Source organism: Octodon degus, unplaced genomic scaffold (genome assembly GCF_000260255.1).
Source record: "Octodon degus isolate 3935 unplaced genomic scaffold, OctDeg1.0 scaffold00153, whole genome shotgun sequence".
Classification (NCBI taxonomy): domain Eukaryota; kingdom Metazoa; phylum Chordata; class Mammalia; order Rodentia; family Octodontidae; genus Octodon; species Octodon degus.
The window spans coordinates 605,278-630,796 of NW_004524729.1; the positions used below are offsets into that span (position 1 = coordinate 605,278).

Consider the following 25,519-nt stretch of genomic DNA (forward strand, 5'->3'; position numbering starts at 1 on the left):
TGGAGTCTTTTTATCAGTGGTACTAGAACAACTGGAGAGTCAGGTGCAAACAAAACAAAAGACCCCTCAACTCATACAACTATATAAAGAGTTAACTTGAAAGTGTGGAAACTAAAGCGTATAACTTGTAGGTGATAATTTAACTGAAGTATTTATCCAGAAGACAATGAGAAAATGAAAAGATGAACTAAAACTGAGGAGAAAACAGTGACAAAATACACATCTGATAAAGGGTACATATCCAGAATATATTCAACATTCTGAAATCTGTAGTAAAACAAACCTTTCATAATGGGCAGAAGATAAGAACAGTCACTCCACCAAACTGTGCACACTTAGCAAACCACCACATGAAAAGGTATCCAACATCATTGTTCATTTGACAAAGGCAAATCGAAAACACAATAACCTTCCACTAAACACTTATTAGAATGACTGAGATGTTGATAATTTTTTTTTTTTTAGATAAATGAGATTTTTTTTTTTTTCAGAACCAGGGATTGAACTCAGGCCCTTGCACTTGCCAGGGAAGCGCTTATTCTACTGAGCCATCTCCCCGGCCCCAGATGTTGATAATTGAGAACAGTTTGGGCAGGGATATGACACAACTGAGTGTTGGTCCATATTGGGGTTTTGGCCTAGCACCATCTCGTAAACAAGTGGACAATGAGTGGCTTAAATAAAAGAGACAAGAGGTGTGATTTTTAGGGCCCCAGGAAGGTCAAAAACCCTCTAGTGGAATTGGTCTATCTGAGCTCAGTCATGGCCGTGGTGATGAACAACGCCATCCTAGTCCTGACACCAGCCACCTGCTTTCCTGAAGATGCTTGTACATCCTCAGCCAGAGTCACTAATTAAGCTGAAAGCCAGTTTTGGGAAGTCACCTCTGTACAGTCTGCACCACTCACAAGTAGGTGCAGTCACACTTGGGCCTGGGGGGGGGCAACGTGGCAGCCTTCCACAGCAGAACAGCATGGAAAGAAGAAAGCTGTTCCCTGCATTGCTGGCCAGGAAAAGAAGGAAGGAGCTGGGGATGAGAACCCACTCTGTGATCCACCCTTCCCAGTCAGGCTTCACCTCCAAATGAGTCTTTTGGGGGATATTTTATTTTTATTTATATATTTATCTTTGTCACTACGCAGCTCTGACTTGTAGTGATCCTCCTGTTTTCAGCCTCCCCAGTGCTGGGATTATAGGCATGCACCACCATGCCCAGACTCAGTGCCCGGCTCAGCGCGCCAGGGGGTGGGTCCAGTTTGGAGTGTGGTGCCGGGAATGGAACTCTGGTCCCTGCACTTGACTAAGCAGGCACTTAGTCTGCTGAGCTATCTCATCAGCCCTCGGGGGATATTTTAGATCTTAATATAACATTCTACCCTAACCCCAAAAGGCTTGTGTCCATCTCATTATGTAAAATGCACTTAGTATGTCTCTAATCAGAACCTTAATAATTCCAGGATTGCTGAAAAAAATCCAACTCCAAAGTCTCTTCTTAGACTAAAAGCAAATTCTTAGTTGTGAGGCCCTATAAAAGTAAAAAAGTTAAACACTTCCAATATACAATGGCACAGGACAAACATTCCCATTCCACAAAGGAAGACTAGGGGAGTAGATAGAAATCAGACCAAAGCAAGAATGGAAACCAGCGGCGTAAACGTTAAATCCTGTACCAACATGTACAAAGAACCCTTGGCAGGTTGTATTGTGACGTGAGCTCCAAAGGGCTTGGGCAGGCCCGCCCTGATAGCCTTGCTGGTCACAGCTCACATGGCCTTGTCTTTTGGGCAGCTCTACTCACTGCCAGTAGCTTTAAGTAGATGTTCCACATTCCTGGCATTTCCATCTTCCCAGGGTCTCCTCTACCCCTTTGGTATAACGCCTAGCCAGCTGCACACTCCACTGTCCTCTCTTGGGCTCCTGGTAGGGTCTGTGACCATACCATACATTTTGGCCTGGCCTCCAGTACTTTCTGAAATTTGAATGGAAGCCCCTATGACCTCATAACTCTTGCCTTCTGTGTGTTGAAAAACCAGTACCAGCTTGATAATACTATGGTCGACTAGCAACTTGAGAAGTAGCAAGGGCCTTTCCTGGGACTGTGTCTGCAATGGCCTCCGAGTACCTGGATGGATGAACTTGGGGAAGCATTTCCTTTGGCGCCCCAGAATGGGCAGGGTGCCAAGGGCTTTCTGTTCAAATGAAAAGTTTGTGTTTTTGCACCCTTGTTCCTGAGATGAGTAGGGTCTGGCCAGGTCCTGAGATTGCTTCAAGCCATCTTTCCAGATGCAAAGTACTTGACTTTAAATGCTGATCTTCTCATAACCACACCTCTTTTGCTCCAATTTTACAGGTACTTTGTTGCTGGCCAAGCTTCATGTCATTCAGTTCCAGGTTTTGCTCCTGATTCTCATAATAAACATAGCTAAAAGCAGCCAGCAGTTCTCATGTCACAACCGAAATGTCGGAGTGCCTTGCTATGTCTCCTATCAGATTAATTAGCTCACCACCCTGAAATGCAGCCTCATAAATCTTAAGATATGGTAAGAACACAAACAAATTCTGTGCCAAAATGAAATACATATTCTTCTGCTCCATTTCCCAAGAGAGACCTTCTTATCTGAAAACTCCTGAGCCTGGCCTTCTCTGTCCACATTCTTATCAGCATTCTGGTCCTCTGAGCTCTGACCAGAATCACTTACAAATCTCTGCTCACAATATTATAAGTCTTCTCTATCTGGCCTCTTCAAACATTTCTAAACTTCTCCCACAAACAAGTTCCAAAAGTTTTTGAATCACATGGTCAGGAATAGTTAACAGCAGCAATCTCAATTCTCTGGTACTTGTTTTCTGTATTAAACAATTTCCTATTACTAAGACAAAATCCCCATACCCACCATGTAAGGAGAGGTTTATTATCGGCACACACTTTCAGTAGTTTGGCTCTGGCCAGATAGCTCAGCAGATTAAAGCGCTTGTTTAGGCAGACTCAGAGACTGGGGGTTTAGTCCCCGGTGTGCCATGCCAGCCCCACCCCTGGGGCGAGCTGAGATGGCGACTGAGACCGGGCATGGTGGTGAAAGCCTGTAATCCCAGTGCTTGGGAGGCTGAAAACAGGAGGAGCACTACGAGTCCAATCTGTGTAGTGGGACCCTGTAGACCCTGTACTGAATACATAAAAAAAGAAACTGCATTCAATAGGTTGGCTCCACAGTCGGCTGGCTCCAAGGCAAAAACTTCATGATACAACAGGAAGTGAAAGAAAGTGGTCCACAGCACTGGGGCCAGGAATTGGAGAAGCTACAGATGAGAACACACCGATCCAGGCTCTGCCTCATGCCCACCATTCCCTACAAGGCCCCATCTCTAAACACGAGACTTTTGGGAGATATTTTATTTATTTATTTAATGTATTTGGTACAGGGTTTCACTAGGCAGCTTGCACTCATGGTGATCCTCCTGTTTTCAGCCTCCCCAGCGCTGGGATTACAGGCATGCACCACTACACCAGAGTCGGTTCTGTCTCAGCGCACATGGGGACAGGGCTGGCGAGGCATGTGGTACTGGGGATCAAAACTGGTCCCTGCGTTTGCCTAAGCAGGTGCTTAGTCCACTGAGCTATCTCACTGGCCCAGTATTTTAGTTTTTGAAACAGAGTTTTGCTATGTAGTCCAGACTAGCTTTAACTCACTTTGTACCTCAGGCTGGCCTCAAACTTGTGGCACTTCTGTCTCAGTCTCCCAAGTGCTGGGCTTATAGGTGGGCACCACCATGCCTGACTGGGTGAGCATCAGATAAAAATCATAGCACAACCATTATTCCCATTTTACACATGAACAAATCAAGGTTATCAGGAATGAAGTACTTTTTCCAAGGTCACCAGCCAACTATAGCCACACATTTGGAGGTACATTTCAGTGCAGGGAACATGACCTCATGGTCCATACTCACAACCATTAATCCATTTTTATATCTTTGGAGGACCGTACATTATTAGAATTTTTTAGAGAAGAAAAAAATCATTTGTCCAATTTTGATGCTGACAGTCCACTTCCTGTATATACAGATGCTCTTGACTTACAGGAAGTGTTCATGCCCAGTGGCTGTTTGGGGCAGATCGGACTGCATCTGGGATGTACATAATTTGGTTATTATCATCTTGGCGCTGAGCCTTCCTTTGTAATCACACTTGACTTTGTATGCTTTTGAGGGACAAAATGGACAAGTTCTCATTTTCCAGGGATCAGGGAGATTAAGGGACTTGCCTGAGGAGATGGTGCTGATCAGTGATACCACAAGGTGGCCATCCAACACTATGGGATCCCCTTTCATCTCACCTAGCCATCTCTTGATCCTTCCCCTTGCTTGGGAATTGTACAAGTAGCTTGGATTAAGAGGTCATGCTGGCCCGTGTTCTTCACTCTTTGGACTCTCAGGACTTGGACAAGTTCTGTTTCTGGATACATAGGACTGATGCCCAATAGCTAGGGTTAGGGTTAGTGAATGTTTGCTGGTCATGTGGTACTGTGGTTGAGATGTAAAATTGTCCAGAAAAGTTATGGATTCTGTAGGAGTCCCCTCCTGGTTCTTGTCTCTGCCCAATAAGTCTATACTTATAATCCAAAAAATACGTTATTGGAATCCTACCAAGTTAATTCCAATCTACCATTGCATCTTCCCAGTGCAACCCATGACGAAAACGAAGACACTAAATCATAAATATATAATAATTGGGGAGCCAAGGGGCCCTAAATCCAGCCAGTAATACGGCTTTCCAGAGCAAAGAGAGCGACCCACGGCCTGCACCTGGGTTTTATTCAACTGAGAAGGGGGAGTGGCTTGAGGAAGAGAATTGTGGGAAGCAGGTGAGTACTGTGAGCTGGGCTAGGTAGGAGGCCTACATTCACCTCTGCCATATTCAGAGAGGAGAGAAAGTAATTTGCATTATGCTGTTGAGATAGTATCTAATGTTTTGGGGGTCTGGTGCTTTGGCTCTGATGTGTAATCTTTCAAGCCCCAGGAAGTCACAGCCTCTATCTTGAGGCTTGATCTCAGCTGACAGCATGGGGTACTGGCTCTTCATCCTGTCTCCACCCGGCTCATACTGGAGAGCAGCAGGTATGGGTTATCAGGGAAACATGCATGCTGTCTTGGGAAATTACCACCAGCACCTCAGCTAGACCAATATACATTGCTTAAGGCCAATTGAAAGGATAAAGAAAATTCCTAGCCAGCTCTGTACATATCAATACATGGAAATAGGCTCAGCCTCAGCCAAAATGGAGATAATTGCTCTTGTTTCAAGGAGAGCTGCTCAGGTGGTCCTCCACAGATTCAGAGGTGAGGATTTTGGAAGGGGCTTGATTGGATTATGAAAGTGCTAACCTCATCAGTTGTTATGGTTTGTGTCTAATTGTCTCCCCAAAGCCTCATACAGTCATGGGACACACTTTTAGAGTTTGTGATTAATTTATGATCCAGTGCTGGGACTATGGGTGTTACAGCTGCCCTGGGGCAGATGATCTGCATACAAACGTAAGGCAGGGAGAGAGGCCTGCTAGCAGCTGCAGCTGCTGCTGCTCCTCCTTGTTGCTCTTTGCTGTTTCCCACCAGCAGGATCAGCTGCCCTCTGCAGTGTGCCACTCTGCCTTGGAGCCAGCTGAGTATGGACTGAAACCTTCACTAACTGTGAGCTAAACAAACCTTTCCTTCCTTCCTTAGTTAATTAATTAATTTTTGTTTGTATTTTATTTTAGTTAAATCATGATTTTATTGCTCGAGTACATAAATTTATGCCAGCAGGGCAGAGGCTGTGGATGACTCATATTTCCAGCTGGGGGGGAGGACCCGCTTGGTCTTATAGTATCAAGCCAATCGATGAATCCGGCTCTCAATAAGGATTAGGTGGAACTTGGCATCCTTATCTTTCCTGTTCCTCTCCAGATGCTTCTGAACTACAACTGCTTTCTTAATTAAGTGGTAGAGGTCCTCAGGGAGATCTGGAGCAAGTCCTTTAGACTTAAGGATTCTCAAGATTTTATTTAATTTATTTTTTTTTAATTTTATTTATTTATTTATGTGTGTATGTGTGTGTGTGTGTGTGTGTGTGTGTGTGTGGCCAGCTCAGCCCACCAGGGGGCGGGCTGGCTGGCATGTGGTGCTGGGGGATTGAACCGCGGTCCCTGTGCTTTGCTAAGCTTGTTCTAAGTAGGTGCTTTAGACCACTGAGCCATCTCACCAGCCCCCTCTCAAGATTTTATTACCTGTCACAAAACGGACTTGGGCAACACCATGAGAGTCTCTCAGGATCACACCGATTTGCGAGGGAGTCAGGCCCTTCTTGGCTAGTTTGTAAATCTGCTCCTTCATGTCATCAGACATCAGCTTCAGCCATGTGGGGACACTGCGGCAATACAGCAGAGCGGACTGGGACAGGCCCTTCCTGGGAGCATGCATGCAACCGATGATGGTGACAGTCTCTGTTTTTGTTTTTAGAACAATAAACACCTTTATTACATAAGTTAAACCAGGAGGGAAGGCTTATTTGCCTTTCCGGGCCTTGACTGTCCCCAGATAGAACTCCAGCTCTTTGCCCTCCAGCACACAGCCATCTGCTCGGCCACACTGGCCTGGTCCTGATGCAATGCAGGCAGGAAGCTTGCTCTGCTGGAGCTGCTCTTCCAGAAGACTGCTGATTTTGGCCTTCTTTTTCCTTTCATCATACTTCTTTTGAATTTTCTTTGATCGTTTTTTGTTTAAAATCTCCTCCTGCTCAGGAGTCTGCTTGGCCCCTTTTTTGGCGCAGGGGCAGTGCATAGTGGGACTCGTCCCACTGCCGGTACAACATGCTGTCAATGAGCACAATGCAGTTCTTCACCAAGGTCTTGGTGCGGACCAGCTCATTATTGGATGCATCGTAAACAACATCAATAATCCTTGGTTTTCGAGTACAGCACTCAGAGCCCCAGGAGAAGTTTCCCACATCTAGCCGCAGGGTGCGGTACTTCTTGTTGCCTCCTCAAACTCGGACTGTGTGTATGTAGCGGACACCAATCTTAGTACTGGCAGCAGGGCGCCCCAACTCATACTTCTGCTTCTTGTGATAAGGATTTCTTTTGCCCCCGGTCTTGCGGCGCTTGTGCCAGTTGTCCCGAGAGATGCCCATTGCTTGGCACCGGCTGGAAAGAGGAAACGCCTCCTTCCTTAATTTAGGTGTTGGACCACAGCTTGGCTGTGTCTGCCTCTTATTGAAAACAGAAACAGGGCCGGGCAAATAGTTCAGCAGATTAAAGCTCCTGCAAGCAGGTACAGGGGCTGGGGGTTCAATCCCCAGGCCTGCCATGCCGGCCCCACTCCTGGGCACACTGAGACAGCAATTGAGACTGGGCGTGGTAGTGCACCTGTAATCCCAGCTCTTGGGAGGCTATAAACAGGTGGACCGCTATGAGTCTGATCCAGTAGTGAGACCCTGAACACCTTGTAGACCCTCCCCTAAAAATAAAAGATAAAACAGAAAAAAAAAATTTAGGTGTTGGATAGTTTGTCCTAGCAATGAGGAAAAAGTAACTAAAACACCAGTGGATCATTCCATGAGTTATAGCTGAATGGCCTGTTGGAAATAGATGCCTGGGGGCATAATCCAGAAGGGTGTGTCCCGCCTCAGCCCTTGCACCTCTCATCGCTGGCTCTCTTGCTCTGCTTCCCGACTGCTGTACCCTGCCATGCCCGTGTGCCGGGGCGTGTCTGCCTTGGAACCAGCTGAATGGCCTAATGTGTCTGAAATTATGAACCAAAAAACAAAACAAAACACATTTTTCCTTGTTTCTGTCAACTGTTTTGTTCCACCTGTCCTAGCAATGAGGAAAAAGTAACTAAAACACCAGTGGAAAGGTGATATGAAAATTGATATGGAAAATAGGTGTTGGTATGACTGTATAGCTTAAAAGCCTTTAGCACTGGTTTTCAGGAGGGGTTTGGAAATGTGTAGAGAATTTACAGGAAAAGCCTAGAAGACTGTAAGCAGAGTTTACTGGGCAAGTCTAGCTGCGTCTCACAGAAAACCACAGGGCTGAAAGACGTGTACACACTAGGTGGGCACAGTGGGACGTGCCTGTAAACCCTGCCTACCACCCAGGAGGCTGATGCTGGAGGGTTGCCATGAGTTCAAGGCCAGCCTGGGACACGTAGTGAAAATCTGTCTCAGAAAGAGAAAGAGAGAGGGAGGGAGAGGGAGAGAAAAGAAAGGTATACACTAAAGATGGTGTTCATGAATTTCAGATTGGAAAATGATTCTATTGGGGATTTATATTATACCCTAGAAACAAACAAACAAAAAACCTTGAATGCACTTTTTTCCATGCCTTCAGATTTTGTGTGAGGATCAATTTAAAGTTACTAGAATAATTAGTGGTGGAGAAAATTCTGAGGTATTGCACCATTCTAGGTATGGCATGGATATTGCTGACTGCTTTTAGCTAGATTTACAAAATGCAGAGGGGATACCTAGCAGTCTGGCCGGAAAGAAGAACGTGTAAGGTTGGGGCCAAAGAAGTTGGGTGTGGTGGAGAGATCAGTGCTGTTTAAGAGCCCAAGCTGAGCTTGGTGGTGAGCACCTGTAATCCCTGTACTCTGGAAAGCTCAGGCAGGATGATTAGAGGCTGAAGCCCAGCCTAGGCTATTTAGTGACTTAGCCAGTCTTTATTTCAAAATGAAAACTAATAATAGGAAAGAGTGCAGATATACCTCAGTACAAAGGCTGTGCCTTCAGTCTCCACCACTGGGTGAAGGTAGCCAAATACTTTGTACCAGGACAGTAGGACAGACATTGTTAGGGCATCTCAGGAGCTAGCAGGCCCCACCCATCCTGGGATCAAGATTATAAAGGTCTAAATTGCTTGGAAAGACCTCTCTCAGGAGAAACGCAGGGTGTCTTGTTTCCTTGCTTCCTAAGGGGTTCCTAGGGAATTTCCCAGAATTCAAGCGTACAGGCACTCAGCAATTGCTGCAGCCATGGTCCAAAGGGGCCAATTTACTGCTTAAGCTGGCTGGAGACCTTTGTGTTGTCCATGTGCTGATTTTGCAGGCATGCAGAATACAAATGTTGTTGGTTCAGTTCATGAAGACTTCCACCAAGATTTCACAAGAAGGCCTGGGAGGCCAGGCAATGTATCACTGGTCTGTAGTTGCTGTCAAGAGCTCCTCAGGTAGTGCACTATACATGGACCTGTGGAACCGGGGCTGAACCTGCAGTGGAGACCCTAGGAAGCTGCTAATGACAAAAACATGGGGAATGTGCTAAGGAAAGCTACAGGAAGCAAGAGCCCATCCCAAGACAGGTCATGCAGCTATGACCAGCAGAAACACAGGCACGGGACCACTCAAGCCTTTTAGAGCTCACATCTTACCTCCCACGCTGCAGGTACTGGTCATGGAGGTACAGAATTTAATATTTATGCTGCTGGGTTTGGGACTTGCTTTGGTCCCATTCTTTTCTATTTCCTTAGTTTTCCCTTTGGAAAGAGCATGTTTATCCTGGGCTTTAACCTCTTGGGAGTATGTAACCCCATCCCAGCTACAATTCTAGCCCTGCTCCCCTCTTTTTGCATTTTGAGAGATGGTCTCATATAGTTGCCATTGTCCAGGCTGGGCTCCAACCTGCCATCCTCTGGCCTCAGCTTCCAAGAGTGCTGGGATTTTAAGTATGAAGCACCATACCAGGCTGTAACTTGCTTTTTGAATTTTTTTGTTTTGTTCACTTGCTTGGTTTTGGTTGAGACAGGGTCTTAGTATATACTCACTACATAATTCAGGCTGGTTTTGAACTCAAGGTAGCCCAGGCTGCCCTCAAACTTGCAGCGATTCTTCTGCCTGTCTTCTGAGAGCTGGAATACAGGTATGTGCCAACACACCTGGCTTTGCTTTTTGACTTTTACAAGGGGTCATAGCTAAGAATTTCTTTTTTTTTTTTTTAATTTTTTTTTTATTTTTCAACAAATAATACACTGCATATATTCTTCTTAGTGGTTAATTGCTGTACGATGGCAGAAGTGTTTTTTTTTTTTTTGTTTTTGTTTTTTCCCGGAATGCCTTCAAGGTATGACTGGCTGTCTTGTGTTGTGGGGATCGAACCAAAGCAACCGGAGCCTGACTGCTTTGTTGAAGCAGCCACTTAAAGAACTGAGCTACGGGGCAGGCCCCCATAGCTAAGAATTTCTATAGGTCTCAAAAGGCACTTTGGACTTGGAATTTTTTTAAATTTGGACTTCTGAGAAAAGCTGGAATAGTTGAAACTTTAGCAACTCTGAGGTTGTACTTTGCATGAGATGTCTCTGAGCCTTCTGGGGGCCAGGGCTAGAATGTTAAAGCTTAGAACTGGAATATCATGTGGTTGAAGATGGGGTTTTCGGTAAGAGATGGCCTTGGGAGGGTGCTGATCTTGTAATGGCCTAACCTACAACGCTGTAGCTGAACAGGCAATCGGGGTGGGTCCAGCTGGCCGGAGTAGATCCCTGGGGGCGTGAGCTTCGAGAGTTCTCATCCTTGCCCCCTTTCTCTCTTTGCTCAGGCTTTCTCCCTGGCTGCCCCGAGGTGACCACCTTATCTGTACCTTGCCTCTTTAGCATGGCAGTGTTTGGGGGAAGTGAAGGCTCGTGATGGTTCTCACCTCCTTAAGGGACTGACGATGAACATTTATCAACGTGCTCCCTAACATGTAGTTATGCCTCTCCACGTGCCCAGAAGCAAAGGAACCAATGGACTATGTTATTTGATGTCTTTCTTCTTATTTATGTGGTACCAGCAGTCGAGCTCAGGACCTCACGCTTGCCAGGTAGGCGCCTGTGCCGCTGAGCTTATGTCTGGCCCACTGCCAAGTGACTAAAGACCAAGGCTTTCAAAACTGTGAGTCAAAACAACCCTTTTCTCCTTTCTGAGTTTTCTCAGGTATCTTGTAATGGCAGTATAAGGCTAACACACGTAGGCACTCACCAGCTGGGCATGCAGCCCTGGAGCTGAGACAACAGACGTCTGGGAGTCCGGGCCATGGGGAGCGCTTGTGGCTAACGTCACAAGTCACTCCAACTCTCTGGCTTCAGGTCCCTCACCTATGACATGGCGCACATGCGTGGTGGCGGGTGCTGAGCACAGGCCTGGCACGAGGAGCATGAATGGCAGGTGCAAGTCTGCCTGGAGACTGCAGGCTGAGGAAGCCCCCGTCCACCAGCGACACTGGGGAGTCTCCACCGCTCCAGGCTGTCCTGACAAAACGCCATGGACTGGGACTGGGAAGCTTATGCACAGCAACATTTTACTTTATGGTTTTACATTTAGTTTCTTTCTCTTAACAGAAATGTGTCAAAGTCCTGGAGGCTGGAAGTCCAGGAACGTGCAGCAGGCATTTGTCACGTCTAAAGCTGCTTCTCCACAGAAGGCTTTCTCGCTGTGTTCTCACATGGTGGAGACAAGCTCTTCTTTGAGAAGGGCACGAACCCCAGCTGTGAGGGCTTCCCCCTCCGGACCTACACATGGTCCAAAGGTCCCAGTTGCTATGTTATCACCATTAGGGCAAGGACTTCAACACTTTTGGGGACACAAGCATTTCTCATTGCAGTGGTTTCCCCACCCCGTGCTGGGGGTGGCCACTCCTGGCTGGGAAGGAGCCTGGTACAGAGCCTGGTACAGCATCTGCAGGCTCAGTCACTCCAGCTCAACCTGCTTCCATGGCAGGCACTGGCACCACTTTCCTCTGGACCCCAGGACACAGAGCCAAGGTCAGTACCCACCCATGGGGGCATCAAGTCCCATAGACAGAAACAAGCCTCCTGAGTGTCTAGGGACACAAGGAGTGTACACACCTAAACTTCCTTGAAGGAGGTTGAGGCCAGAGTGGGCCTGGGGAGCAGAGGGAGGCAGCCTGGAGAGGGCTTGGCTGGAGTAGAGAGGGAAAGGGAGCTTAAGGGGTACCTATGGGCCAGGGTGGCTGCCTGGCTGGGCCTCTGGACAACCCGGTCCTTCTACATGGCCATCCCCCAATGGCTCAGATACCTGCTAGGGCTGAGGCCCATTCCAGGACAGCTGGGCCTCCCGCCTAGGTGAGTACTAGGCACCCTCTGCCCTGGAGGGAGGAAATGGCTCAGTGACAAGTGGGACAGGTAGAATGCTGGCCCTTCAGGTCTTTGTTTCCCAGAGTCCTCCAGAACCCACCAAGCACACCTTCACCAGGCCCTCTAGCCTCTCTTGTCCTGGTGTCAGGATGACCCGGGTCCCTCTGAGCCCCCTGCAGCTCCCCAAGGGAAACGGTGGCTCTCCATCTTTGTCCGATTATGAGTCTGGCACATAGTAGGTACCTGATAATAGTGCCTGCGGGGGCTGCCCTCTGCCTGGCCCACCTCATTTTTCTCTTCTTAGCCCAAGGCTGGTGGGGGCAGAAGACTGTCCACACCAGGCAGCTGGTTGTCTGCTGATGGGCTCTGTCCTCAAGAGCAGGAGAGCAGGGGACTTGCCACGCCTGTGACAAGGCTGGATGGCCAAGATGTGGCTCTGCCTTGGCCTGCGGGCAGATGCGGCCAGGGCAGCGGTGTACCTTACTCCTGCTGGCTCCTCAGGGATGCTCTGTGCCCATGGCAGCCGTCACCTGGCCCCTCCCCCTTTGGGCCGCCTAGGGCTGCCCAGTCCTCCAGGATTAGGATGGGCTTCTCAGTGGCTGGGATCCTTGGGCAGCTATGGATTCAGGAGGCTGAGACCACTGCAAAGCAGCTCTGAGCAGGATTTAAAATCCACCAACTGGCTATGTTTACTGTGAGTCTGTGCCAGGCCCCTTGTCTGGAGATGGGCAGTGGATTCCTAGGAAGTGAACCTCTACGATCATAATCTCAGGCCCAGCTGAGGCCTGGAGCGGCCTGTGATGCCTCAAAGGACAAGGTAAGGCCGCAGTAAGGACCCCTGGGTCCGACCCCAATTAACTAGACTCCTGCAGTAAACATCACGTGGAGATAAGACAGTTTTCCTAATTTGCTATTTGGGAAAGTCTCTGTACCGACTCCCAAGGTCCTGTTCAGGTTCCCACATTTTCTTCAGTATCTCCCTCCTTTGAAAACCAAATACAGGTTGCCCAGAGAAGTTCTCTGTCTTAGCCCCTGGAGAATCTTGAATTCTGCTGGAGAGTTCTGAACCTCCAAGAGCCCTAGATACTGCTTGTGTCTTTTGAGACTTCACGGGCTCTAGGGAGATGGCTCAGTAGAATAAGCACTTGCCTGGCAAGTACAAGGGCTGAGTTCAATCCCCAGTTCCACCAAAAAAAAAAAAAAAGAAAGAAAAAAAAATTCACAGTCCACTTCTTGGGGAGGCTGACCATTCTGCAATAGGAGACCTGGCTCCTCCTCTGCAAAACAGAAAAGGGACACTCCACCTGCTCACAGGGACACCTGGAGAGGAGTGCACCACAGGTAATACAAGTAGAGCGGAGCTCAGGCCCAGTGTCCAGAAGGTACCCAGGGAAATACGTTCCAGGGAGAACTATGGGGTCAGGGTCACAGGTCATATTCTGCTGCTAGGGCTGGTGAGGAAAGTGTCACCCAGGAGTCCCGTGCCGCATGGAGATCAGGTCAAACAACGGGCACAGGGGCCACACCTTCCCCTTGGTTTGGAGGGGCAGGGACAGGGGCCCTTCTCAAGTCCAAGGCCTATAACTCAGGGAATGACATCTCCCTGCTGCTGCAAGCGTGAGGGCAGACACACAGCAAGGGCCTTTCACACACCTGAGATAGACTGTTTATTGATTCTGTTCAAAGATGCATACACTTAAAGGAACTATTAACTCAGCAGATGTGATAGCAGTTGGTAGATCTGTAGCATAGGACCAGGATTTCCACTGGGAATGTTCATGGCAGTTCCTGACTCATACTTTCCAGGAAGTGGCGCTCCCCGCAGGCACTGGGTGGAAAGCACAGCAGCTTGCGACTGGTGGAGGACACCACTGTCCCAGCTAACACAGTGCAGGCCCTTCCTGCCCTGGGTCCTTCAGGGTCACCACGCTGCCTGCTTTGCCTTGCTGCCCTCCACACCCAAGCTGTTTGCTCACGTGGAACTGGAGACAGTGAAGCCTGTGATGATTGCAAAGATGGCACTGTACAGCTCTCCACAGGGCCAGGGGCCTCGGCTCACTGCTTAGGTTCTCGGAATAGCAGATACGTAGAGACACCCAGACACAAGAGCCCGCTCTAGAGCATCTTAGTCACAGAAGCATCTGCCTGGAAAGCTAGCCTCGCTTAGCCTCGCAATCGCTGGTAAGACGGTGAATGTGCAAGACAGTCGAGTTTGAAGCAGGAATAGAGTGAAACTCACTTCAGCAGGCGCTGACCTTGGGGAGTCCTGTGAGGTTTCCTCCGGCCACATTCATCATCGAAACCACTGCATGGTGCACCCCACATCCTGCAGTCTCTGGCCCCAGGCGTCACCTGCCCATAGGACCTATGCCGCCCTCCACCTGCCCCAGGCAGCCGCTGGGCTGTGGAAGAGCAAGCTGGAAGCAGAGCTATCATCCTGGAGACCGGTTCAGAGCCATCTGCGCCGTAACTTATGTACAAAGGACAGAAGAGCAGGTATGTGAAAAAGTGTAACTGTACATAGCCTTTAAATTAAAATCTTCAAAATCTTCACTCAGTAAATGGCATACTTTGTTTACTTAACTAGCAGGGAGAAGACTGGTGAGAGACAATAATCAGTGGAGGGAGAGTGAGTGCTGCCCACACTGACCCAGGAGGAGGTGAGGTCGGCAGAGCTGGGCAGCGCAGGGCGGCTCCTCTCTTATGCTGTCTTCCACGCAGAGCTCCCGGATGCACTTGGAAAGGACCAAGACCCGGGTGAAACGACCAGCTCCTCTGCCTTCCAAGCATACCCGAAAGCAAGCTCAAGGAGGCCGGTGCCTTGTGCAGGTAGAGGGGATGTCACAGGGCTAGAAGGACCCCCACTGACCAGGCCCAGGCTAACGGAGCTCCGGGGCCGGCCTGCCCACAGCCTGTCACTGGATGGCCTCCACGTAGTTGGCAGGATACAGGCCGACCTGCCCACTGTCCAAGCGGCCTTTGCACCACCCCTGCTCATCCTCATCCTCTATCTTGGTCAGCTCATCACCTGCAAGATAAAAAAGGGCGGATCTAAGTTGGGGGTGCTGAGCCTGTGCCTTTGGGGGCCCCATGGAATGTGTTGCTGGGCCCACAGAGGGTCTGCATCCCTGGTGGAGGAGCAGGGGCACCCTAACCCCAATGAACCCCGTGCCAGGCTGCAGCCTTTGTGCCAGTGGCTCTGTCTCAGTGACCCTGGAGGATGTGGCCCCCGTGGATGGGCAGAGCAGGAAGGCGTACTGCTGCTTTTGAAACCAAAGGAGAAAGAGTCACAGAGTGCACCCACAGGAGAGGCTTGCAGGACTTTCACCAGATTTTGCAAATGAAGGGGCCCCAATCCCCCACAGCCCGGAAGCCTCACCCCTCAGGGACACCAAGGAGTCCACCTACCTGCCTTGAAGCTCAGCTCATCATGTTCCTGCCCCTCATAGTCGTACAGGGCCCGGACCCGTACTTCTGTCCCCGAGGCAGCATCCTCATCGAATGGGTTGGAGTCGCCGTTGGCCTCCGTGGAGGAGAAGGGGTTGTTGGACTCGTCGTCGGACCAGTCAGCGGGGTAGCTCTGGGCCTTCTCACGGCTGCTCACACTGCAACAGGGCGGACAGGCCTGAGCGGGCGCCCCGGGCAGAGGCCTGCCAGAGCTTCCGCCCAGTGGTGTCCAGGCGCTTCCTCCTCGCGGGAGACCTGTAAGGATGCAGGCCCTCACGTGCACCCCAAGCCCACCAGGACTCCCCACGACAGCGCCTGCAGGCGTGAGCCCCACACAGACTGCAGTGTCCTCCTTTGGCGGCACCTGAAGGGTTATCAGGACAGAGAAACAGCACCAGAGCGTTAGCTGTGCCCTCCCTGAGAAGTGTAGAAGCCGGAAGTGGTCCGCAGTGGGCATCAGCGTGTGCCCTCTTGCAGGCTCTGCTACATGCCTGGGGGTGGGACAGGATAGGACCCCGAGAAGCCTCTGCACAGACAGAAGGAGACGCTGAGCGAGCAAGGAGGAAGTCAGAGGGAAGCGTGCGTTCACCAACTTTTTGGTCTTAATGTCCTCCTTCTCGCTGACGGTGCTGCCTGTGTCGTCCTCATCTTCAAAAGGGTTGTAGCTGGACTGTGACTGGGCAGGCTGGACGGGGTTGCTCGGGACACTAAGGTTGCTACGAGGAGAGAGAGAGCGTTCAGGGACCCTGGGTGGGGCCTGGTGTGGGTCCTGGGGACTCCCAGCGGAGCATCTCAGCGCCGGCACGTCCAGGGACCACAGCTCCCTCTGAGTGGAGAGGAGCGTGCCTAGGCGTGGGTTCTGCAAGACACACTCCTACGCTTTGGCTCTTCAGTGTTTCAGGCATCCAAAGAGAAGCAGCTTCCCTTCTTCCCTTATGTCAATGCGGGGTGGGGCCCAGAGGTGTGGCAGTGGCCCCCAGCTCGTGCCTTCTGCATGTCCCCTGCCCTCTGCCCTGTGGAGCACCGTGTCATGTAAGAGCCAGCGCCCAAGTGCTCTTGGCACACAGCGCTGATTCCAGCCTTCAGGTGCCGAAGGGCTCAGCATAGGGCTCCTGAGCTCCCACATCAGGGACAGGCTTGCTGCATGGCCTTTTCCAGGGAGGACCCTTGGGTCCTAGAGGCCCAGTCCATCCTCACACCTCCAACTGCTTCCTCTGGGGTACAAGGCCTGAGGTGACAGGGAGAGGCCGGCAGCCTGGGCACGGGAGGAAGGGGAGCAGGCATGAAGCGGTACTGGGCCATAGCAAGACGGTACGTCAAGACTGACAGCCCGCAGAGAACTCTGGGCTGATGAACAGCCTCTCATTTCTGCAGCCGGGCCTGGGGAGCGGGCACTCTAAGCCTAGGGATCTGCCGTGCCTGAGCAGGGAAGGAGGACTGAGAGGCCACAGGTGCAGCCTACTTATGCCCACAGAAGCAGCACATCTGAACCCCCGTTCTGACTGTGCACATGGCAACCGAGCCATCACTTGCTACACATGTTCCAGGAGGCCGGAGGCTTAGTGGCTGCGATTACAGGATCCCCTAGGTAGTCTTGTCACCAGCAGCTCATGACTAAGCATGGAAGGCCTGCAGTAGCACATACTCTCCAGAAGGTTCTAATGAGGACAGTATCACCCTTCCTAACCACATTTTGCATTTAGACAACATCTAAGTCAGAAATAAGCAACTTGCTTAGCAAGGGTATGATTTAAAAAGGGACATGTAGGGCCAGCCAGATAGCTCAGCAGACTGAAGTGCCTGCTTAGGCAGAGTGCAGCAGCCTGGGTTTGATACCCCGCATGCTGTGCAGGCCCTGCCCCTGGGGCATGCTGAGATGGCAATTGAGACTGGGCATGGTGGTGCACACCTGTAATCCCAGGGCTTGGGAGGCTGAAAACAGGAGAATCACTAGGAGGATGATCTAGTAGTGGGACCCTGTAGACCCTGATGGCTCACACCCAGCACTGAAACAGCACGGGAGGGAGGACGAAGGCCCCAGCCGGGCAGCACCTGGGCCCAGCTGTCCATGCCGTGCAGCATCAGGGGGACATCTGTGCAGCCCCCATCCCGGTGTGGCCTCTCCCAGGCCGGGGGCTGGCTTGTGGTAAAGGCTCCCTCTCTAATCTCAAGCAGCTGCGGCACCAGGCAGAAAGAGGGCCTTAAGAGATGCCCTGGAGCCACAACCAGAGCTTGGGGCCCAGTGATCTTTGGGAAAGATGCTGGAGGTGGGGTGGGGGAAGTCCTGGCACCAGGGAATCTACCAAGTGAGGTGTCCAAGCTGGTGCTGTCCGGGACAGAGCAGATGAGCAGGGGATAGCCCGTGGCCCATGCCCTGTGGATAGAGGCTGCATCCAGCGCTCACCTGCCGGCCTTGTTCGGGACAGCTTGGTCACCTGTCTGGCTGATCCCTGTCAGGGTCACACCATCAGCAGCCTTCTTCTTCTCCCTCCGGCTGAGAGTTCGATTCAGGTCTGCAGACCACTCCTGGGTAACAAGGGTTGAGCGGGGGATATAAGGATGTTTCCGGGGTAGATGTCAGAGGTCCTCTGCCCTGTGCAGTCAGTGCACTCAGCCTCATGGCCTCTGAGCTCCCTGCTTCCCAGGTGACCTCAGGCTCCTCTACAACCACCTGTGGATGCAACTCCCCTGGATTCCTCCTCATAGCTCAAAGGGGGACTCCCGAGCAGGCATGGAGCTCAGCACCTGCACAGCCCGAGGTCTATATCTGGGGCAGCTCTGCCTCCTGAGAGAAGCAGATTTCCCCAGACATGGGGCACAACAGAACAGGGCTGGCGCTCAGTGTCCTGTGTTGTGGGCCAGGGGCCCGAGTCCCATCCCTGTGCACGGTGGTGCCCGGCTTCTAGACCCTTCAGGCCTTCATGGGTCCCAGCAGCCTCACCAGGTATCCTGGGGTTGGGGTGGGGGGAGTCCTGGCACCAGGGAATCTGCCAGGTGAGGTGTCCAAGCTGGGGCTGTCCGGGACAGAGCAGATGTTCTAGGCCAACAGGATCCAGTGTGCTGGAAAGGCTGGCCAGGGCACTGAAGTACTGAGGGTCTTCCCTGCATACAGCCTGAGTTCTGGGTCACGGTGGTGACAGTGGGCTACAGGGACCTGCGTACTTGGCAAACTGAATGTGAGGGTCTGGGTGGTCTGGACACCACCAGAGTGTTATATACAGGGCTCTGATCCCTTCCCCCCAAAAGCCTTTCCTTTTCAACCCGAGTGGCATGCTGGGTGCTAGCTGGGCAGAGCATCGGTGTATCTCCCCAGGCTCCGCCATCTTCCCAGCACAGAACAGGCTTCAACAACTCTGCTGAAAGCTGAAGCTCCTCTTTCGGCCACAGCGAAGATGCTGGCTCTCCTAGCATGTGCAGGCGCATGCGCACCCTGTGCGTACAGGCCCTTAGTAAGGGCTCCCTCCCTCGCTTCTTACTTCTCAGACAGCTTAACTAAAACCCAGGGTCACTGTCTGCAGCACTGCTCCCACTTGTAACAGAACCTCAAGATCAGAGTCATCTTAGAAACATCAGGTTGAATCTGTCAATTTGTCAGAGACGGAAACTGAGGCCCAGGAAGGACAAGAGACTGGCCCCGCAAGGTGGGTGGCAGATCTGGGCCCTGACTCCAAATCCAGGTCACCTTTTAAATTATTCCTCTTGGTCACCTGTGAGTACAGATCCACCCAACCACGAGGCTTCCGTGGACTGATGGGCCCAGCATCAGCTACCGCAGACGGAAGGGCCGTCCTTCCCGGGCAGCCCTGACAGTGCTGCCCCACTGCTCTGCTGCAGAACAGAGACTGCCCCGCCTCAGGGTATGGGCCAAGGACACCCACAAGTTAGCTGTAAAACAGACACTTACTTCATCCTTGTGGCATGGAAAAAACAAAAACAAATAATTTCATTAGAGAAAATCAGGCAAGGCCCTGCATCAACAGCAAATGTGTGCACAAGGGACACGCAGGCACTGGCTCCTGCCAGTGACTCAGAGACAAGAAACCTGGGGGGTACAGCCAGGACCCTCCCCCAGGGAGCCTCCGCATGGTTCCCCTTGCTGGGCATTAGCAGGCATTTCTGCGGGACCCAGGGGAATTTCACCTTTAGGGTCCCAGCGAACATCTACAGGCTGAAGTGCCCTCACGCCCAGTATTCCAGCTGAGCACACCCGTCTGCACGTGTGTGCAGAGCCACCTCTAGTCAGGAAGGCCTCACCCCTACTGCCTCCTGGGCCCAGCGGAAGGAGCACTACCTGCCCCTCGCCCCCTGCTGGGCAGTGTTGGGTGGTGCAGGGCACTCTCAGCTACAGGGAACCAGCTGTCACTTGCAGACCTTGGGAGGTCTGGAGCTCAGGAGTGAGGAGTGACACAACTATAGGCAGAGAAGGGGCCAAGGAGCCGTGTTGGGGGGCCTGGCAGCAGTCAGTCTAGCAATAGTCACCACTGAAGACCCAGAGCTGGGCTGATGGCTCAGCGTGGACCAGGCCACCACCCTGGCCCAACCAGTGGGTGCCGTTCTGGGTTTACACCAGGAGGAGGGGGCCATATAAAGGATACAGGGTTTGCTTGAATTCCGCAGTTGCTGAGGTGGGAGCCTGGAGCTACCCTTAAGCCCAGTGACGCCACAAAGCCATCCTTGGGCAGAGGGACTCTTCCTGGGGAAGGCACTGGTCACAGCTCACAGGGCCCTTCCCAGGGCTCAACTGAGGCAACCAACACCACTGCTCAGCCAGTCCCACATGCTGAGCCAGACTCCCTCCTGTAAGAACAGGGGTGGTGAGACCCCTGGCCACTGACTCCTACCTTGTTTTCAGGGGCCATATGGGGCCTTGTGATCCAAGCCTAGGTTGGACCAATTCCAAGAGCATCAGACCCTCAATCTACAAGGTAAAGATACTAAAAGGGTCAGATTCACGAAAGAGGAAAAGGACAACTTGCCCTAAACCAAGATTCACTAGGTGTTCTGCTCAAGCTAACAGAGAACTCCCAGTGGGTGAGGAACAATGCCTCCCTCAGCTCCTTAGGAGCAGGGGTGCTGGTGAGGTGAACTTAAGCTCCAGAAACTTGCTAAGACATAGGGAAGGGGGTACCAAAAGTCAGCAGGTGACAGTTGGTGTTGCCGAGGAGGAAGTGCATACCTGCACCTTCCATGGAGATTAACAGGCCTGAGGCACATTCAACCCGTCAATACCTCAGCTGTGCACACCGACTGTCCAGTAGCAGGGCAAACAATGAGACAGAGGTTGGGATGCACAGCTCTCAGGGATGGGGTTACGGGTGCAGCACCTCTCTTACCTCAAACTGTGGCCAGTTCATGGCCATGCCTGGCCCGTGGTTGGCTCGGAACCACCTCAGGTCTTCCACCGCATCAGCCGCTTTGATGCTCTGTTCCAAGTCGCGGTAAATGGTTTTATAGCTAAATCAGAGGAAGAACCATGGCTTTGTGGGAGGCAGGGACCAGCTAATATTCATCCTAGCCTGGTCCTGGTGCCACCAACCTCAGGCCCCACATGCAGCCCACACGCATCTACTTTCCAGACAGATCAGGAACCCGCTGCCTCAGGACCTGCAGGCTGCACGCACAGAGGGGCAGCTCTGTGCTGCCTGACAGTGCATGTGAGCCATACGCACCACCGTGGGTCCTACTGAGTCAGGCAGAGTCAAGGAAGGGACAACTGTACAGTGTCAGAAGCCCCCAACCCCTCCTGCCTAGAGCCAGCCCAGGCAACTTAGAAGACTTCAAAAGAAAACAGGGTCTCAGGATAAATCCTGAGGGCATTTCACTGACCTTCTCAGACCAAAAAGCTACAACTCTTGTTGCACAGGTCCTGCTTTACCTAGGTCTTAACCATCCAGTAGAAAAGTACGAAGATGAAATATAGGAAGTAAAGCCATGTTGTTATGTTGAGCTGTGGGGGACTCAGGTCAATAATTTCTGACATTGCCAGTTAAACAGAAGACCCAATGATATTATGGACTACTGGACTCTTTTAGAATATTTTGCTGAGTTTACACACCTATAATATTCAACAACGGAACTTAAAAAAAATTGGGGTATAACTATTAATGTCCATTTTGTATCTGTGTATTCAAAGTGGTTAGGATAGATATATAGTTGCATTCTCTTAATGAATAGAATGATTTGTTCTAATGGTGTTTGTAAATAGGATCTCAAGTCCGCATCTTGTACAGCAATTAACCACTAAGAAGAATATATGCAGTGTATTATTATTATTATTATTATTATTATTATTATTTTGCTCCGAATGCCTTCAAGGCATGACTGGCTGGCTTGAGTTGTGGGGACTGAACCACAGCAACCTGAGCCTGACAGCTTTGTTGAAGCAGCCACTTAAAGAACTGAGCTAAGGGGCAGGCCCCCTGCAGTGTATTATTTGTTGAAACTGCACTTCCGATTTGATTTGAAACTGTCTCATTGCTGTTTATCAATAAAATTTTGAAAAAAAAAAGAAAGAAAACAGGGTGGGTGGAGCTATAGCTCAGTCCAAGGGCCCTGGGTGCAAGCCCAATACCAAAGTAAACAGGGAGGGAGGAAGGAAGACAGAAATCTGGATGAGACACACATACACACACAGGGACCACGGTATGATAGCAGGAGAGGGATGGCCAGGGGCTGGGACGTGATAGGGAAGTTGAGGAGGCAGAGGACACCAGGAGCCTTAGGGTTGGGAGTGTGGCCTGGCCCAGCTCACTCCTTGAGTCTGGACTTCTGGTAGAACTGTGAGACGGAAATGTCTGTAGTTTACAGCTGCCAAGATGTTAGGACTTTGTCCTAGGAAGCAACAGCGCCCGGCCTAGGGTGGCTCCCCATCCTAGACAAATGTGCCTACCCATGGGAGGGGGGGGTCACCGTACACAGAAGAGCTGGCCGCAGTCCCAGCCCAGTCCCTTGCCAGCTGTGCAGTGCAGCAGGCAGGTCATCAAACCTCACCCAGCCTCAATTTCCTCATCAGTAGGAGCAATGCGGCCTCCTTTACAAAACGTCCTAAACATTAATGGTGGCAGAGTAGCTGTGTGATAATTATTGCTTTCATTTCTTTTATACAGATGACAACATTAGGTCTTAACCCATGATTTATTTTTCAACAGTTCTGCCGCATGGACAGAAGCAGACTTCTGTCTGTGCCCTTGTCAGTACAGACCTCAAGTCTCATATGGGGACCTTGGGACCAAAGCTGAGGACAGCACAGAAGTGGTTGGCCAATGTGGAGCCAAATCTCACAGGGCTGGGTTTCCCGTGGTGTCTGGGACCCCTGGGAATCAAGGCCAAGCAGGCAGCAAGGACGAGAAGGACTACTGGGGCAGGGCAGTCTCTTCCAGGAAGATTTCAGATCCACTCGCTGTGGCTGCTCCTAGCGATTCTCAGAACTTGCAGCCCCACTTCCTGCCTGGACCCAGTACATGCCCACTGTATTTGCCCAGGAAGCTACCAGCTGGCCTACTGTGACTTACCAGGCCACAGGCCACTGCCCCAGCTGGCTGCCCTGCACCAGGTCAGGTGGGCTCAGCACAGCACCTGGGAGAGCTCTGACAATATGTCACCTGAGGCCTTCCGAGCAGTACCAAGTGCCACTCAGTCATTGAACAGCAACCTGCCTCTGATGTGATGGGAAATCTTACCTGGCTGAGTTCGACAGGTCCAGGTGCTTCTGAACCTCCAAGAGAACCTCCCGGAAGAAGCGCAGTCGCTTTTCCTCAAACTGCTGGCACTGTTCAAATACCTGCTCCATGTTCTCCATGTACTGGGGCGTGGCCTGGTCCAGCTCCTTCAGGGCCTTCTCGTACTTGTCCTTGGTCTAAGCGCAAATTTGGGCAGAGACAGAGATTCAGCCTACTCCCATGTCACCCATCTGCCCTGTGGCTTCTCAGCATCTCCCACCCGGATTCCAAATGCAGAATAAGAGCTTTGCAGTCAGAGACTTCAGCCTCAGCCCTGTGCTTCTGCAGGAGAGCCACACTGCTGCCACCTATGAGTGAGGCCACATGGGGAGTGGGGGAGGGGTAGCCACCCTAGAACTCTGTGCAGTGTGGAGCCCAAGACCTGCCTCAGCAGGAGCAGCTCAAGGTCACCTCAGAAACAAGGGCACAGCTTTAAGTGCCAGGTGTGGCTGGGCTTGAATCCCAGAGTGCTGCGAATTTTCGTGGCAACTTCCTGTCTTTGTCAGAACAGTCAAGAGATTATAAACGAAAGGCTACTGCCATATGAAGCAGGCAGCTGCAAGGTGCTCATCCCTGTCCTCCAGGATGCCTTGCCACAGCTGACCCAACTGTTCCCGAGAAGGCTTTTATGAGGCAAGACTTATGAAGAACAACATTGCCTATGTCAAGAGTCCAGGGACAGCTGAGAAACACCTGCAATCCCTAAGAAGTGGCTGAAGTGTGTGGCTGACAGGATGGGCTCTGGCCAATGACACCCACAGACTACTGTGTGCCCTTTCCTCTGTGGCCCAGTAGCCCACTGCTCCACAGGCCTGGTGGTTTGGGGGTGACAGAGGCCTAGGGTCACCTCTTTATTAAAAGGCCTTCCATTATAAGACCCTACGAAATGAGCGCACATCTGGGGAAGCACCTAAGAACTCTATTCTCCAACAGGGTCTCCTGAGGAAGGACCAGGCTCTCCCTGAGGTTGGGGGCTCTGAACATCTCCATTCCCCTGGGCCCCGAGTTCTCTCTCCCACCTTGCCCTGGTCACTGTGCACTCTCTGGTGCCCCAGGAGCCCCTTTTTTGAAGCCTTCCCAGCTTCTTGAGGATGATCTTACCACTCCCAGGAGCCTCAGCCCTGTGCCTGCCCCTTCTGCGCCTATGGTTTTTGCTGCCCTCTGTGTCCTCTCAGATGGCCCCACTGGCCTTTGCCGTGAGCATGGGAAAAGAGCTCCACAGCCCTGGTGGTTCTTCAGTTGCACCATCAGTACTGCCCATGCCACTACCCTGATGCCTGTGCAGAGTCCAGCTCAGCCTTGAGACGTAGTGCCACCTGCAAGCTTGAAGATGGCCACCAAGTGAATGCTCCTGCCTTGGTTCTGTGCTGATTGTGCTGCACCTGGTCCAACCCCAGCCCAGGCTGAGTACTGAGGCTGAGTGCTGAGCAGTGTCATTGTCACTCAGGAAATTGCCACATAGAGCGCATATAAAGTTCCCAGAGCACCTTCACTGATTCACAGGAGAGGCGGCCTGCACCCTCCAAGGACATTCCCACCTAGAGCGCTGCACAAGGGGCTCCTTGCAGCAACCCAAGCTTCCTCCAAGGCTCCCTGGGGAGCCACATGCACCACATTGCTCCTCTGAGCACGAGGGTCACCTGCCCCCCTGCCGCCCCTACTTTTGGCTCTGCCCCTCATCAAAGGCAGGCATAATGGCTGTGACAAAGGCAGGCGCTAAGGTGCTGTGTGCATGGCCCCAAGGGCAGGGACGTCTTCACGTCTGCCCTCCTGTGCAGCCACCCAGACAAGCAGTTGCCAGAGGTTTAAGTGCTCGACACATGAGCAAGTGCTGCACTGCCACACTGACAAGCCTGATTTACCTTTAGAACATCCTGCTTGCACTTTTCTATTTTATCTTGCAATTTCTTGAGCTGCTCCGGGTTGAGTGATGGGTCTGACTTGCTGTTGGCTTCTCGTGAGATGGCCAACTTCTCTTCTTTGCAGGCTGCATGGTAGGCCTTCTTTGCCGCTTCTACCTACAGGGAAAGCAAGTTCTGAGTGGGGCAGAGTTGACAGGTCACATGCCGCACCAAAGGACATGCTGGCCATGATATGCATGCTGTCATGATGAGGACAGGCAGGACAAGCTGCATGTACTCCACCACTGCAACTGGTTGTGACAAATGACCCCGCTGTGCAGATATTTACCAAGGGCTGCTCTGGGTCACATGTGGCCCCAGGCACTAGGGACTAGCAGAGGATCAAGGGTTTGGA

General features: G+C 51.4%; 1 protein-coding gene and 1 pseudogene across 2 annotated transcripts in view; both read right to left on the minus strand.

Moving 5' to 3' along the window:
* Nucleotides 1-5,753: 5,753 nt before the first annotated feature.
* LOC101585657 lies at nucleotides 5,754-7,162 on the minus strand (annotated as a pseudogene).
* Nucleotides 7,163-13,739: 6,577 nt separating this feature from the next.
* The window catches only part of Pacsin2 (protein kinase C and casein kinase substrate in neurons 2), a 102,731-nt gene continuing 90,951 nt past the window's right edge, over nucleotides 13,740-25,519 (minus strand). For both annotated transcript variants that reach the window (XM_004642382.2, XM_023702487.1), the window contains exons 5-11: nucleotides 25,126-25,281; nucleotides 23,225-23,400; nucleotides 20,879-20,999; nucleotides 17,950-18,071; nucleotides 16,139-16,261; nucleotides 15,507-15,703; nucleotides 13,740-15,126 (exon numbers count right to left, since the gene is read on the minus strand). In XM_004642382.2, the coding sequence (XP_004642439.1) occupies nucleotides 15,014-15,126; nucleotides 15,507-15,703; nucleotides 16,139-16,261; nucleotides 17,950-18,071; nucleotides 20,879-20,999; nucleotides 23,225-23,400; nucleotides 25,126-25,281 (1,008 nt within the window). In that variant the 3' untranslated portion in view covers nucleotides 13,740-15,013. The remainder of the gene's footprint in view (nucleotides 15,127-15,506; nucleotides 15,704-16,138; nucleotides 16,262-17,949; nucleotides 18,072-20,878; nucleotides 21,000-23,224; nucleotides 23,401-25,125; nucleotides 25,282-25,519) is intronic.